Source organism: Oncorhynchus tshawytscha, linkage group LG02 (assembly GCF_018296145.1).
Source record: "Oncorhynchus tshawytscha isolate Ot180627B linkage group LG02, Otsh_v2.0, whole genome shotgun sequence".
Lineage (NCBI taxonomy): Eukaryota > Metazoa > Chordata > Actinopteri > Salmoniformes > Salmonidae > Oncorhynchus > Oncorhynchus tshawytscha.
In genome coordinates, this window is record NC_056430.1 from 42,521,511 (window position 1) to 42,538,624 (window position 17,114).

Here is a 17,114-nt window from a genome sequence, read left to right on the forward strand (position 1 = left end):
CTAGAGCAGGTTTTCATTGCCTTGTTCCTGAATAGTCTCCCAGTCCCTGCCGCTTAAAAACATCCCCACAGCATGATGCTGCCACCACAATGCTTCACCATAGGGATGGTGCCATGTTTCCTCCAGACGTGACGGTTGGCATTCAGGCCAAAGAGTTTAATCTTGGTTTTCTTCTCATGGTCTGAGAGTCTTTAGGTGCCTTTTGGCAAACTCATAGCGGGCTGTCATTTGCTTTTTACTGAGGAGTGGCTTCCGTCTGGCCACTCTACCATAAAGGCCTGGTTGGTGGAGTGCTATTGAGATGGTTGTCCTTCTGGAAGGTTGTCCCATCTACGCAGAGGAACTCTAGAACTCGTGTGACTATAGGTGTGACTATAGGGTTCTTGGTCACCTCCCTGACCAAGGCCCTTCTCCCCCGATTGCTCAGTTTTGCCGGGCGCCAGCTCTAGGAAGAGTCTTGGTGGTTCCAAACTTCTTCCAGTGAAGAATGATGGAGGCCACTATGTTCTTGAGGATCTACAATGCAGCAGATTTTTTTTTGTACCCTTCCCCAGATCTGTGCCTTGACACAATCCTGTCTCTGAGCTCTACGGACAATTCCTTTCACCTCGTTGCTTGGTGTTTGATCTGACATGCACTGTCAACTGTGGGACCTTATATAAACAGGTGTGTGCCTTTCCAAACCATGTCCAATCAATTGAATTGACCACAGGTGGACTCCAATCAAGTTGTAGAAACATCTCAAGGATGCTCAATGGAAGCAGGATGCACCTGAGCTCAATTTCAAGTCTCATAGCAAAGGGTCTGGATACTTATGTAAATAAGGTATTTCTGTTTCTTGTTTTTAATACATTTTCTAAAATGTTTAAACTTTTTTTCACTTTGTCATTATGGGGTGTTGTGTGTAGATTGCTGAGGAAATTGTTTCATTTGATAATTTTTAGAATAAGGCTGTAACGTAAGAAAATGTGGAAATGTCAAGGGGTCTGAATTATTTCCGAATGCACTGTAACCTGAAGCGTACCTCATATCCCAACTTCCTCCTGGTAAAGAACACTGTCTGTGTTTTCTCTACAGAGAACCTGAATCCCCACAATCCCCACATTAATGCCCATCTCATCAATTGCTTCCTGTACCTTCCTGACAATGTATGGCACATTTCTTCCCCTCTTCCAAAAGACCCCATCATCTGCAAATAACGACTTCCCAATATCCGGTTGTACCTGAGAGTAAACATCATTGATCATGATTGAGAACAACAGAGGACTAATCACGCTCCCCTGCGGTGTACCGTTATCCAACATGTATCTGCCTGATAGAGACTTCCCCACGCTCACCTGGATAGACCTTCCAAACAGAAATCATTTTTCCAGTTGTATATTCTTCTTCCTCCCCCCATAATATCAAGCTTGATTAACAACCCCTCCTTCCACATCATATCATATACAGTGCCTTGCGAAAGTATTCGGCCCCCTTGAACTTTGCGACCTTTTGCCACATTTCAGGCTTCAAACATAAAGATATAAAACTGTATTTTTTTGTGAAGAATCAACAACAAGTGGGACACAATCATGAAGTGGAACGACATTTATTGGATATTTCAAACTTTTTTAACAAATCAAAAACTGAAAAATTGGGCGTGCAAAATTATTCAGCCCCCTTAAGTTAATACTTTGTAGCGCCACCTTTTGCTGCGATTACAGCTGTAAGTCGCTTGGGGTATGTCTCTATCAGTTTTGCACATCGAGAGACTGAAATTCTTTCCCATTCCTCCTTGCAAAACAGCTCGAGCTCAGTGAGGTTGGATGGAGAGCATTTGTGAACAGCAGTTTTCAGTTCTTTCCACAGATTCTCGATTGGATTCAGGTCTGGACTTTGACTTGGCCATTCTAACACCTGGATATGTTTATTTTTGATCCATTCCATTGTAGATTTTGCTTTATGTTTTGGATCATTGTCTTGTTGGAAGACAAATCTCCGTCCCAGTCTCAGGTCTTTTGCAGACTCCATCATGTTTTCTTCCAGAAGGGTCCTGTATTTGGCTCCATCCATCTTCCCATCAATTTTAACCATCTTCCCTGTCCCTGCTGAAGAAAAGCAGGCCCAAACCATAATGCTGCCACCACCATGTTTGACTGTGGGGATGGTGTGTTCAGGGTCATGAGCTGTGTTGCTTTTACGCCAAACATAACGTTTTGCATTGTTGCCAAAAAGTTCAATTTTGGTTTCATCTGACCAGAGCACCTTCTTCCACATGTTTGGTGTGTCTCCCAGGTGGCTTGTGGCAAACTTTAAACAACACTTTTTATGGTTATCTTTAAGAAATGGCTTTCTTCTTGCCACTCTTCCATAAAGGCCAGATTTGTGCAATATACGACTGATTGTTGTCCTATGGACAGAGTCTCCCACCTCAGCTGTAGATCTCTGCAGTTCATCCAGAGTGATCATGGGCCTCTTGGCTGCATCTCTGATCAGTCTTCTCTTTGTATGAGCTGAAAGTTTAGAGGGACGGCCAGGTCTTGGTAGATTTGCAGTGGTCTGATACTCCTTCCATTTCAATATTATCGCTTGCACAGTGCTCCTTGGGATGTTTAAAGCTTGGGAAATCTTTTTGTATCCAAATCCGGCTTTAAACTTCTTCACAACAGTATCTCGGACCTGCCTGGTGTGATCCTTGTTCTTCATGATGCTCTCTGCGCTTTTAACGGACCTCTGAGACTATCACAGTGCAGGTGCATTTATACAGAGACTTGATTACACACAGGTGGATTGTATTTATTATCATTAGTCATTTAGGTCAACATTGGATCATTCAGAGGTCCTCACTGAACTTCTGTAGAGAGTTTGCAGCACTGAAAGTAAAGGGGCTGAATAATTTTGCACGCCCAATTTTTCAGTTTTTGATTTGTTAACAAAGTTTGAAATATCCAATAAATGTCGTTCCACTTCATGATTGTGTCCCACTTGTTGTTGATTCTTCACAAAAAAAATAGTTTTATATCTTTATGTTTGAAGCCTGAAATGTGGCAAAAGGTCGCAAAGTTCAAGGGGGCCGAATACTTTCGCAAGGCACTGTACGCCTTCTCCACCTAAAAAAGGCCAGCTACAATAATCTCCTTGTTCAACTGAGCCTTCCTGACCTCTGCTTCTAAGCAGAATACTGGGTCCATAGTCCCCCTCCCCTTCCTGAACCCACTCTGATGTGGCGATACTAGCCCCTTGCTTTCCAGGAAGTAAGTTAGCCTCTCCGCAATTATACGTTCTATAATCTTACATACATGTAATGTTAAAGCTATTGGCCGAGAGCTTGGCGTCGTTGGGTCCTTCCCTGGTTTCCTGATTGCTACCACTACTGCCTCCTTCCAGCTTCATGGTAATTTCTCCTCCCCCCCACACTCTGTTGTTCAATACCTTATCCAGTGCCTCATCACTAGGATGGGCCAACATAATGTAGCACACCTCAGGTTTTCCAGGTGAAGTTAACCCAGCCTTACCTATTGTCCTTTTCATCTTTGCCCTGGTAAATGGTGCATTCAACGGATCATTTACATCCCTCCTATCCAGCACTCTAGGGTGCTCCTCTCTCATTCTCTCTCTCCCCTTCTGCCCCTCTGACAAATTTGCCAAGCTATGCACTTAGACAAACACTTTGGCCATCATCTCTGCCTTCTCCTCATCTGTTACTGCCACATCCTACGCACTCGTCAACACTGGATAATCCCACTCCCTTTTGACCCCACTCAACCTCTTACTCATCCCCCACACTTCTCCCACAGGTGTCGCCCTTCCAATGGTGTCACAGAACCAACGCCACCAGGTCCTGCGCCTGCTAATTCTGAATCAGATGTTGGAAGTTTTCAGTACTCTAAATGCCCTCTTCCTTTTCAATTCTCTAAATGCACTGTTCCTTTTTAGTACTCTAAATACCCTGTTCCTTTTCACTACTCTAAATGCCCTGTTCCTTTTCAGTACTCTAAATGCCCGGTTCCTTTTCAGTACTCTAAATGCCCTATTCCTACTCCTCACCACTGCCCCACACTCCTCTTTCCATCATGGGACTGCTTTCCTCCTCCTATGTGAACTCTTAGGTATAGCCTCAGTAGCTGCCCCCACTAAAGCTGTTCTCACCCAGTTATTCATATTATCCACATCCCCTCTCATATATACTCCTCCCATACCTCCCACTCACAGATTTCTGCCATCACACTAGATACCAGATTGAGGTCCAAAGCCAACTCTTTCCATGTGGCTACGTCAATCCATTTTCCATCACTTGTCCATTGCCATCCATCCGTTATTAAAATCACTACACCACAATACCTTACTACTATCCTGGCCCTCCACCCTCTCAGGTCCAATATCTGACAAGGATTATAGTAGTTCACTACCTCTAGCAGCCCTCCTCTCAACCACACCTCCACCATCACATATTCCTATTCAATACCTTTGCCTAGTATCCTGTAAGGAAGTCCTTGCTTTATGAAGGTGCCCCCCACCCCCCTACAACTCTGTCCCTACGAACTCCACAGTCGGTTTGAGCCATGTTTCCTGCACACAAATCACAACAGGCTTATGTGGCATATGCACAATGAACTGTTTGAACTCCTGCCCATTAGCCAACAGGCTTTGAGCATTCCATTGTAGTACTACTACCATAACTACAATCCAGTAATATATGACTCCAGCCTCGGCTGATTGAATTAAACTCAAACCTTTTCCCATGTCAATAGTGTACTCAGATACTCAGATGTCTCCCAGCCGCTTTCACGAATCCTTCACAGAATCCTTTCTGTTTTAGACCCAACTTTAGCAGTGCTATTGATAGCACCTGCTATGAACGTCACCAGCTTTCTCTTATCTATGTATACCATATCGCCGCCCACCTGCCCCCTAATCCCCAGTCTAGACGCTCCTACCCAGCTCTCACTTGAACCTGTATCTCTCTGGACCTGGACCACCCTCACTTGACACCCTTCTCTCCACACTCACTTGTTGCACCTCCACTGCCTGCTTCATTGCCTCACACCCACCACATGCCACACTATGAGCACGCCCAGAGCTGCAACACTTTGGTTGTACACCATCCCCACATTTCCCATACTCATGCTCCCCTCCACACCTGGCATACCTCTTTTTCTCTTTACAGGCTTTTCCCACATGCCCAAACCTCTGGCAGTTATAACATCTTAAAGGCTTCGGTACATAAGCCCTCAACAAAAACTCATATATCCTATGGTTACTTTATTTGGCAGTACCCTGTCCTTGAAGGGTAACAGAATAGATGGGCCGTCTACCCTAACTCCACCCCTTGTTGCTTGCAATCTTTGAACATTCACTAGAACGCCTCCTCTCAATTTGTTGCTTACGTCTTTAGTGCTAACACTCACAGGCACTCCTGTTGTCACCCCTTTCATGCACTGCTTCCCTGCTTGATCAGTCCAGCTGCTCGACACCACCTTACACTTCCCTAGTTGCTTCACTTTGAGAGCTTTTCCCCTCTGCTCCATGTCCTTACAGTACACCAACAAGCTCCGATCTCTTAACACTTTAGCGTTGACAACTTCCCCAATCAACTCTTTTATCACAGCCTTCAACCTTATCAGACTCATCGCCCCAACTCCCCCTTCCTCCCTAAACATCAGAATCACTTTATGCTCACCTCTATGCTCCCCTCGAGACTTATCTTGCCCTTCCTTTGCACTCTCTACCTCCGAACTGCTGCTGGCATTGGAAACTGTTGCTTTCCTCAAACTTCCTTTTCTTCTTCTTCATTTCTGCCTCCGTAGACCTCACTCCCCTTCAAATCCCTACTCCCTTTCTCTCCCGCTTTCTTTTTCTTTTTCCTTTTCCTACTCCCCCTTTATTTGTACCGCTATGTTCCATATTTGCATCACTTTCTTCTCCACCACTATCTCCGACCCAATCACAGCACAGCTGTGCCGAACCGCCGCCACACAGAGTACGGTTTGTTTATCGACGATTGATACCAGAGCTCCGATCAACCCACGTTACGTCTTTCTCTCTCGTGTCCCTGTTTTCCCCAAAATAACTTTAAAAAAAATAAAAATGATCAGCTCGCCAGTTAAGCGGAAGATTGAGACGGCCTCGATGACACAAGTCCTTTTCCCTTTAGACTTACCTTTTTTTTTTAAATGTCAAGTTTTTTGCTGTGAGCCAATGGTGTAACCTACTATAGGTAAGCACAGGTTGTTTTCCCCATAGGCAGGCAGGCCTGAGACGTTCTATCTATTACCGACTGGGACTATTGGAGGTTTGTCAATCTGGGTTTGTGTTAAGCTCTTTCCAGGACATGGTGAAAGAACGTACTTTAAGTGATGCATTTGTGTATTTTCACGAAAAAATGCATCAAAAAATATTTCAGCTATTTGAGGAACAGTGAGCAAACATAAATGTGAGGTACAGTGAGTAATATTTGAGGCATTGTACTTCCTTCCAGCCAGTTCTACCAAAGATGAGTGTTTGGCAAACAGACATGCAGGGAAGCGAGTGAGTCACCCTCAACTGTAACACACACACACACAGCCTTGAGGCTGTTCTTCCCTTTGAGGCATAAACCAGAGAATAATACAACAACTCTCAACAAACTGTGGTTTCATCCTGACATTGCTAGCTACCGTCTTTCTTGTGAGAGAAGAATACATGTCGATTCAGCCAACGGCATTGTACTGTTTAACAGGATTTTTACATTCAGAAGCGCCTCGTTGCCTCTTTTTCCCCTCTTCGGGTTCATTTAACATGTCCCTCCCCCTTTAACCAACGTAATAGAGAAATCCTTTGATGTTTCACCAGAATTAGATTTTTTCCTTTTTTAGCTCAAGGAGTTCCATTATCTGTCGACAGTGTTAAGTAGGAAAAGGGAAATGTGCAGAGTAGGACAATGGTTCTGGTTAGTGAGGTGTGGAAAAGCCACTCCTGAAAAGACATGGCCTATTCCTTTATCCTTCTACCAGGGCATGTACTCTATCACCCATTGTTTGGCTGTTTCATGTGAGTGACGTAAATCATGGATGCTAGACTAAAATCCTAGCTCGGACTTCCAGGCTTTTCCTCGACCATGGGATGACGGTGTCTGGCTATGCAACACCAGCTACAATGTCTACTATGTCGTTAACGTTCCGTAACATGTCTGTCACTCAGGCCAACGGGACACATCATCCGTCTTTGTCCACGTTGTTCACTAGGCCAGTATATTGTCTCTGGTGTGACGGTCCAAACTTTCCCTCCCACCAATCCCCAGTGTTGCTGACATGGATCCATCTGTGTGCACTGTGTGCATGGTGTGTGTGTGTGTGTGTGTGCATGTCTGGCTGACACACACAGTGTTCAGTCATCCGATGCCGATCGGCTTCTCCTCCTGGGTATGTGTTTGTGGCTAAACTGAGCTCACAGTGTTTGGCTCTATGTCACTGACCTGGGCCCAGTTGATCTGGGATGACATGGGGATAGTGGCAGGGGCTTCCTGCTGACAGATGAAGTTGAGTCAAACTCCTGTGGATTGGAAAGGCCAGACAGCCTCATAAGAAAACAGTGGGACTGGAAGAACTTATAGTATTATATGCAGTTATCAGCAAAAATAGCTAAGCAAATAAGAAGCAAATAAATACAATACCAGTCAAAAGTTTGGACACACCTACTCATTCAAGGGTTTTTATTTATTTTTGCTATTTTCTACATTGTACAATAATAGTGAAGACATCAAAACTATGAAATAACACATGGAATCATGTAGTAACCAAAAAAGCCCTTACAAAGTCTGGAGGTCTGTTGGGTCATTGTCCTGTTGAAAAACAAATGATAGTCCCACTAAGCTCAACGCAGATGGGATGACGTATCGCTGCAGAATGCTGTGGTAGCCATGCTGGTTAAGTGTGCCTTGAATTCTACATAAATCACTGACAGTGTTACCAGAAAAGCACCCCGACACCATCAGGTCTTACCTTGTCACTGTAACGCTCGAAGAGTGATGGGTGTGGAGTCGGGCACAGAGAGCAGAAGATTCGAGGGAAATCGCTTTAATGTCCAACAACAGGAACACGTACAATGGGTGATGCCGAACATAGGCGTAAAACACAACCCAAGTATCACTGGTATAAACCGGACAGCGAAAACCCAACAATAATCAATCACCTCTTACATACACAACAACAAGCCCGCACAAACACAAGCGGGCTAATCGAACTTAAATAACACCAACCCAAAAACCCCAACAAGGAACAGGTGAAAACAATTAGACAAAACCAAACGAAAAGGGAAAAAAAAGGATCGGTGGCAGCTAGTAGACCGGCGACGACGACCGCCGAGTGCCACCCGAACGGGAAGGGGAGCCACCTTCGATGATATTCGTGACAGTCACAACACAACTGATTGGCGCAAACACATTAAGAAGGAAATAAATTCCACAAATTAACATTTAACAAGGCACACCTGTTAATTGAAATGCATTCCATGTGACTACCTTGTGAAGCTGGTTGAGAGAATATCATGGGTGTGCAAAGTTGTCACTTTTTTGGTTACGACATGAATCCGAATGTGTTATTTCATAGTTTTGATGTCTTCACTATTATTTTACAATGTAGAAAATAGTCCAATTAAAGAAAACCCCTGGAATGAGTAGGTGTGTCCAAACTTTTGACTGGAACTGTACATTAATATTCAACGTTTATTAATTAAACAAAGGGCCTAGATTTCTGTTGTGTATACTTCGCTCATATGGGTAAATAAAAAGCTTTGTAGCTTGTAATGAAAACATATATTTACCCATTGTTTAATCATGTTGTTTAATTGGGGAAGAAATTGCATTCAATGGGGGAAAATAAATACATTGAAATGATGCATGCAAAATACAATTTTATACAACAAAAAAAGCTCTCAACATTAGTCTTAGATTTCTGTAAAGATGAGGTGGGAAAAAATACATGTAGTTATTAGGTATGATCGAGGTTGGATACATAAACATACTGCAACATTTCATGATGACCAGTGGTGAAAAAAGTACTCAATTGTTAGACTTGAGTAAAAGTAAAGATACCTTAATAGAAAATGACTCAAGTAAAAGTCACCCAGTAAAATACTAATTGTGTAAAAGTATTTGGTTTTAAATATACTTAAGTATAAAAAGTTAATGTAATTAATAAAATATACTTAAGTATCAAAAGTAAAAGTGTAAATCATTGCAAATTCCCTATATTAAGCAAACCAGAGGCAGTAGGGATGACCAGGGATGTTCTCTTGATAAGTGTGTAAATTGGGCCATTTTCCTGTCCTGCTATGCATTCAAAATGTAACTAGTGATTATGGGTGTCAGGGAACATTTATGAAGTAAAAAGTACATTATTTTCTTTAGGAATGTAGTGAAGTTAAAGTAAAAGTTGCCAGCAATATAAATACTAAAGCACATATACTGAAAGGGACTAAAGTATTTTTACTACAGTACTTTACACCACCGATGAGGACTATGTATGTTGTTGTTGTCTATGAGGAGGGGCATCAGGATTTGAGGCTACAGGCAGAACTGTTTTCATAAAGCTACAGAAGGTTATTTACAAAATAAGTTGCCAACAAATAATAGACGTGGAAAGCTCTGAGCTAGCTTTTCATCAGGGACTGCTTTCCAGAAAGGTGAACTGAAGGCTACAGCTCCGAAAAGCAGAAACGTTTACATTTTGAATGTGTGTAATTATTTTTCTCTCTTTCTCTCTCAGATTTTTCTCTCAGAGCTTATTGTTTTATTGCTTTTTGTCGTTAATTTGTTTATATCTGGGGTGGCTATATTATTTGCCTTCCTGAAAACATGGGTTTGCATGGAATTAGGTTGTTTGTTATTTTGAAGAAAACAGAATATGTTCATAGAGGATTAGATTTGTGGTTCCACCTCATATATTTAACTGGATCAGAGCAGAGAGAGGAATATGTCAAACCGAGACTGCCAGGGTTTTATTTACAGTAGTAGAAAATACATTACATTCCCTCTGAGCTTGCTTTTTCTCTCTACTGTATATGAACAATATCCGGTTGAGTGGCAAGCAGCCATCTTCTGTTATTACTATGGCTGAAGTGCGAGGAGATGTTAACTACTCAAATACTTATTGTAAATACTTGCCATTTCTGTGTTGGGATATGAACAGTGTCCTCAAGCCTGCACACTTTTGAGTGGCAAGCAGATGTCTTTTATCTGCTCGTATTACAATGGTGAGACGGGAGTGTGTGTGTGTGTGTATAAAGGATGTCACGCTGCTTGTTTAACTAGTACCACTTCTGACTTGGCTCACACAGGCTCGAACTGAGGACCTCTGCTTTGCTAGCACACGTGACCACCCTCCTGAAGTGTCTTACCAGTCGTGCCACGCGTATAGTTAGCTATTCGCTGGCGCAAGTAGGGACACTTCAGGTTGAGGAGTAAGTTTCACACATCCCCATGTGCACACTTTTCTTTAACAGTGTGAGATATTAGAGTGGCACTGGTACAGACAGACACAAGGCGATGACTGATGACTTCACTCCAGCTTGCTGATGCAGCCATTATTGAGAAGCACAGCCCAGATACTTAGCGCCAGCCCTTCCATGGAATCCAGACCTGGCCAATAAATACACACTTCCAGGTGGTGTGTGGAATGGGGAGAAGACGATTCATCCAAATTTAACTCAATGGACAAATGGGCCTAAAATTTGGCGGGTCGATTTTGCCATTGGCAGGTAAAGTTGTCTATTTCACCAGCCACCTGGCGGGTGCTCAGGGCTCCAAATCGTGAGCCTTTCACTTGCATTTGTGAATAAAAAATAGTAAAGTATAATCGTATTTATAGCTAAATTAATGCTACAGTGGCTTGTGGACCAAAAAGTACATTTAAGGCCCTGGAAACTGGTAACAAATGAATCTGAAAAAATGCATTACTGCTGTGAATTGCTTCTCAGTTAGTGTGTGTGTGTACATGCGTCAGACCTAGGTTCAAAAAGTACATTTAAGGCCCCATGCCATTTTTTTATTTTATTTTTTTATTTCACCTTTATTTAACCAGGTAGGCTAGTTGAGAACAAGTTCTCATTTACAACTGCGACCTGGCCAAGATAAAGCATAGCAGTGTGAACAGACAACACAGAGTTACACATGGAGTAAACAATTAACAAGTCAATAACACAGTAGAAAAAAAAGAGAGTCTATATACATTGTGTGCAAAAGGCATGAGGAGGTAGGCAAATAATTACAATTTTGCAAATTAACATTGGAGTGATAAATGATCAGATGGTCATGTACAGGTAGAGATACTGGTGTGCAAAAGAGCAGAAAAGTAAATAAATATAAACAGTATGGGGATGAGGTAGGTAAAATTGGATAGACTATGTACAGCTGCCAGCCCTGGTCCGGAGGGCCCCGGGGGTGGTAGTAAAAAATAAGTCACATTTCTATTTAATGAACCACTTGAAAAGTTGACTCTAACCTTTAGGGAATGGGCTCATAAATGATTTGTTAATCGAGAGAAGTGTTTGAGTCTGCCTTTGCCTGTGATCCTTTGTCTGTGGTCCTTGCAGTCTTTTGCAGTTCTATTGGTCCCATTGTAGTGGTGAACAGATCAAGAGCATCCCTGTCTACGATGGTGTATTATTCTGTAGTAGGATCTCTGCTGTGGGGGAGAGAGAGGATTAGAAGAGCAGCCAGTGGATCAGGGAAGGTGCTGCAGGGTGGAAGATGATTTGACTACTGGTTCTACCATCTCTCTCAATACAAAGTGAGAGGTGGGGGGAAACGTTTTTACTCTCTCATGTCTCCATTTAGGAAGTGTAGTTAGTAAAACCAGCTGGATTTTCGATGGGCTTCATGCACATTATGGGTATCGGGATGTGACATCTTCATAGCCAGGGTCTCAAAGTAGGAATGCTGATCTAGGATCAGAATAGTCTTTTACATCAAAATGACTGTATTAGACTGTATTAAAAATGATACTGTATGGACACTGATGGGTGGGGGAACTGAATCTAGATCAGCACTCCTACTCTGAGCACATTTTGAATACAGGCCCAGATCTTAGTGCTGAGAACTCACTCTCCCTCCTCTCTTCTTCTAGGGACCCACAGTCCTGGGGTCTGGACCTCCTCATACCCTGAGTGTGCGGAGAGGAACCAATCACCGGTGGACATCTCAGACAAGGATGCCAAGGTGTCTCAGGAGTGCCAGGAGCTGACCCTCAACGGGTTCAACGCCGAGTCATCCAACAAGACCTCCATGAAGAACACAGGAAAGACAGGTCAGCGGGCCTTCATTCATTCAGACAGAACAGATTTTTTACCTACCGTAGCAGGGTTAGACAAAGATGGGTTCTTTCCTCAATGCTCCGGTAAGAAGACAGGTCAGCATTCCTTCACTCATCCAAAACTATTGGAGTAGAACAGGCTTGGGTTTTTAATTCTTCAGCATGGTGGGCTGAGGCGCTATCCTCAAATGCTCCTTCATACTATGTGTAAGGATCAAGACGTGGGGGGTGTATGGAAGAAAAAGATCAGTCCGAGAGGAGACATAAATACACGGTTCGATCGCAAGCATTTCGCTGCAACCCCAATAACATCTGCTAAACATGTGTATGTGACCAATAAAATGTGATTTGATGCGTTCGGTTAATGGCTTTACGAAGTGTTAAACGTTTACACACATGGAAATTGGCCTCTGTTGATAGGGCCAAATTGAAATGTTTCTAACAGAAGAACTATAAAAAGCATATTCATAACCATGGCAGCAATTGAAGGACAACACTTTGGAGATTAGGGAGTAAATATCAGATCAAAGGTGAGGACACAACAGTTCACCTGACATAAGGCTCTATCCAAACATTACATTGTTGATTTTTATGTGAATTTTACACTTACTGTACTTTTCTCAGCATTTGTCAATAACAAAATCTAAAAAAATACTCTGGATACATTCAGTAACATCAGAATATTCATACAACAGTTAGTAGGTGCAGGATAAGAAGAAATAATTGCAAGAGTTTGAGTAAGATGTCTAGCTGGTGTCTCCAAGTGGGGGGGACTCCTCTCCAAACTGTGTACAGTTCCTAAGTCATTTCAATGTGGGTCAGGTGGGCATTATCTGAAAGCTTATTGTATTGCCAACATGGCTAGCTAAGTAATAAAATTACGATCTTACAGTGTTAGGCTTTCAAAAGGCACTTCAGACAAACATATTGTAATTTTGGTGCACATAGAATGGAGTCATTCAGGTGTGTCCCGCAGCAAATGTTCTAGATTGTAAACATTGATGCTGTAAATGACATTTGTTTTTAAGTATGGAAATGTGAAGTGCGCGACTCACGGTTGCGCTGTTGGCCTGTATGACATCAAAATGGTATTTATTATTGACCTCAATGTCTCCGCTTTCAGAGCACATTGACTCCTTTCAACCCGTATACAGGCTGACAGGGGCTGTGAGTGGAAAGGGCTACACTTCACCTTGCATGATCCTGCCAACATTGTAATTAACCACAAAGGGACTAGATCTTCAAAGTTGATCCTAATCGATTTCCCTGCATGGTGCCCTGACCTACTTTGGCTTTGAGCTGCAGCTGATTGGCCAGCGTCCAGAAGTCTTCAGCTAAACATTTCTTTCCCAGGCAAATGTCAAGCAAGCCTGAAGCAAATTCATGAGGAAATGCTGGCACTGGAGACATTTGCATTGATCAAGGATTTACTTCCAGTCTTTCACAGCCTGTGATTCAAGGTCTTTTTGGCTTAGCATCTTATTCCTGCCCTGCTCAGCTCGACTGCTGATGTGCCAAAACACAGAGAGGGCAGCATGGCTAATCAAAGTCCCAAAAGCCTGCCTCTCCTCTCGTCTGTGTGTTTTTGCATGTGTATGCATCTGTGTGTGACTGTTGTCCATGACACTAGCCAGAGAAGGGGGATCAGTTTTCCGCTGTGAGGCTGTATGTTTACAGTGTGCTTGGTGGAGCTTGTGTGCTGAACCTCTTTAGCTTAACAAACCCTAGCCTGCGTTTGTACACCCAGATCCCTTCTCAGTTCTCCACAGAAGCTCTGCCCACTACACACAGCAAGTCCCATCTACACATTGTATTACTGTCTATCGCTTGACACTGCGTGTGTCATCACCCTTTCTCTCTCTCCGTTCTCACACTCTTTTTTGGGCGTCTGAGTGGCGCAGCGGTCTAAGGCACTGCATTTTAGTGCAAGAGGCGTCACAACAGTCCCTGGTTCGAACCCAGGCTGTATCACATCCGGCCGTGATTGGGAGTCCCATAGGGCGGCGCACAATTGGCCCAGCGTCGTCCGGGGTAGGCCGTCATTGGAAATCTGAATTTGTTCTTAACTGACTTGCCTAGTTAAATAAACAATCTGTCTCACTCTCTCTATACCCCTCATTCATACTGTCCATCTACCTCTCTCTCTCTCTCTCGCTCTCACTCCCTCCCTCCCCCCGTGACACTGCTTGTTCCCCCTGCTCTTTGGTGTTTATAATCAATGTGGGTTTGTTTTGTCCTCATGCTCATCCCCTCTCTCCTCTCCTCCTCTGTTGGATTTGTGATTAAAAGAAGCCTGGCTGTAGCTGCATTTCATCTGGAGGGCCTGGCTAGGTTAAATCCTCCCTTAAATCCTAACAGACAGGGGGATCAGGGGCCTAATCTGGCTAATGATGTCAGCTGGAGAGATGTTCAAGGGTTATGGAATCATCTAAATATGCACAGAGTGCACTCACTTAGCTACCACGCCACAAACAGACAAGGGAAAGAGTCAGAGTTCTTCACACAATGGAGTTTCAGTACCTCTATTCATAAAGCTTCTCTGCGTAGGAGTGTTGTTTTAGGATCACGACTCCCGTGTACACAATATTTTTCATTATGATCTAAAAGGCATAACTGATCCTAGATCAGCACTTCACTATTTGTGAATAATAGGCCCAGATGTTGCGTGACTCAGGCAAACTCAGCAGGACCTCAGATGTGAATAGGAGGAGGGTAGATATCCTGGAAAACACAAAAAATGCAGCTTCAGTGTTTAAACCACACACAGCCAAAGCCTTAACTTATGATTACGTTTCACAACTCCAACTCCTGAAGGGGGAATTCTTCAACAAGACCAGCTTTAATTAACTAACTTTCAAAGCAAACTGCAAAGACATGTTTTGTCTCTGAAACGTGCAAGTCTTCTTGCATGAAGTCGTGAACCATTGATGCTGTAATTCAACTGTGTTTGATAATGTATTTAAATTTAGAATGCCTAGAGAAGGCTGTAGCAAGCTATCCCAAGCCCTTTGATGGAACACAGATAACTCCTTGACTTGACAAAAGTGTGTTTATTGGAGGTTGCAGGGGTTAATTGATGGCTTAAGTCTCTGGGCAAAGCTCAATTTGTCAACTGTACATGTTCAAAGCTTTCACATTCAGCTGAGGGTTTCTAGTTGAAGAATTCGACTACAGTAACAAAGCATTATGAAGCAATGGAGCCTATTTAACTGAGAATTAGCATGTCATCAGGGACCTTTAAGGCCAATGATGACAGCACAGAAGAAGGCTCTTATGTGTCCAGCTCCCTGAGTCCCCTAGCTTCAAATAGGCTGAAAAAGACTTTAATTTAGGAGGAACTTAAACAGGATGTACTGGTATGCACACAAGTCCAGTCAAATATAAAGTGCATGTTACATTGGTCTCGGTCACAACAGTTCTGGACAATAATCAGCATGGACAGAGGCACATTCAGAGAGAAAAGGCAAATCACAGATTAACACAAGACATTTTCCTCAACTTATCCCTCTTACTGACTGTATCTCTTCTGACCCTCTACGTTTATCTATCTATCTATCTATCTATCTATCTATCTATCTATCTATCTATCTATCTATCTATCTATCTATCTATCTATCTATCTATCTATCTATCTATCTATCTATCTATCTATCATCTATCTATCTATCGCCAAGTTCTTTGAATTTTTGATTGAGGAAAAACAAAACATCAGCTTTTAATTGTGAGTGAGAGTCACACCTTTTTCTCTGCCAATACTCCCAATACTGACTTGTATTACTCTTTCACCCCTCTCTCAGTGGCTGTTCTGCTGAAGGATGACTATTTTGTACGGGGGGCAGGACTACCTGGACGCTTCAAGGCGGAGAAGATCGAGTTCCACTGGGGTCAGAGTAACGGATCAGCAGGGTCAGAACACAGCATCAACAACAGGAGGTTCCCCGTGGAGGTAAGATCAGATGGGGACAGGGGTTGTAGGGGTTAGATCATGGACACAGGACTGGGGGTGTTGGGGTTAGATCATGGACACAGAGGACAGGGGGTGTAGGGGTTAAATCATGGACACAGAGGACATGGGGTGTAGGGGTTAGATCATGGACACAGGGGGTGTAGGGGTTAGATCATGGACACAGGACAGGGGTGTAGGGGTTAGATCATGGACACAGAGGACAGGGGGTGTAGGGGTTAGATCATGGACACAGAGGACAGGGGGTGTTGAGGTTTGAGGCTAATACACTGATCCCAAAAGAGAAGGATGCATCAGTACAGGCTCTGAACCTAGAGCACAGGAGATTACTGTAAGGAGCTACTACAGCGGGATGAGTTTAACCATGTAGGCCTCATGCTGAGTGGATCAGTGGATGAATGTAAGGTTCTTATTTGAGAGGGAGGCAGGAAGAAAGTGACAGAAAGAGAGCCGCCGATACGGTGAGAGAGCGAGACAGAGGGATACAGTGGCTGTCCTTTGCGATGCAGATAAATGCTCACCCTGATGGCAGGTGTGGGAATGTGATTAATCATTCAGACTGAGTCAGGAGGAGCCAGAAGTAGAGAGACACTTCCAGTGTGTCAACTCAGTGAACGTTCCAGTACCTAAAGCACTTAGCTTTGTGGTACCATTCAGTCTACAATGTTGAAGCAGCAACCTAGTTTTAATCCTAGGTACAATACATAGAAGTGAAATGGAAGGGAGTGCACTTTGTGCTTCTTTTATATCCCCTGTCTCATGGACCTGGGAATTGTTTCCAGCTAGGTTTGTCTCTCTAGCCTAGCCATGTTCTTATAAAGCCCTCCCTCTGGCAGTCAGGGACGTATTTATAAAGGTTCTCATATAAAACCGCCCTTCCTTCC

At 43.3% G+C, this 17,114-nt stretch overlaps 1 protein-coding gene across 1 annotated transcript in view; it reads left to right on the forward strand.

Annotated features, from left to right (window-relative positions):
- Positions 1 to 17,114, forward strand: part of LOC112244810 (receptor-type tyrosine-protein phosphatase gamma) — a 295,615-nt gene that overhangs the window by 169,340 nt on the left and 109,161 nt on the right. Inside the window, exons 3-4 of the mRNA XM_042299158.1 lie at positions 12,081 to 12,260; positions 16,064 to 16,212. Coding sequence (XP_042155092.1) covers positions 12,081 to 12,260; positions 16,064 to 16,212 — 329 coding nt within the window. The remainder of the gene's footprint in view (positions 1 to 12,080; positions 12,261 to 16,063; positions 16,213 to 17,114) is intronic.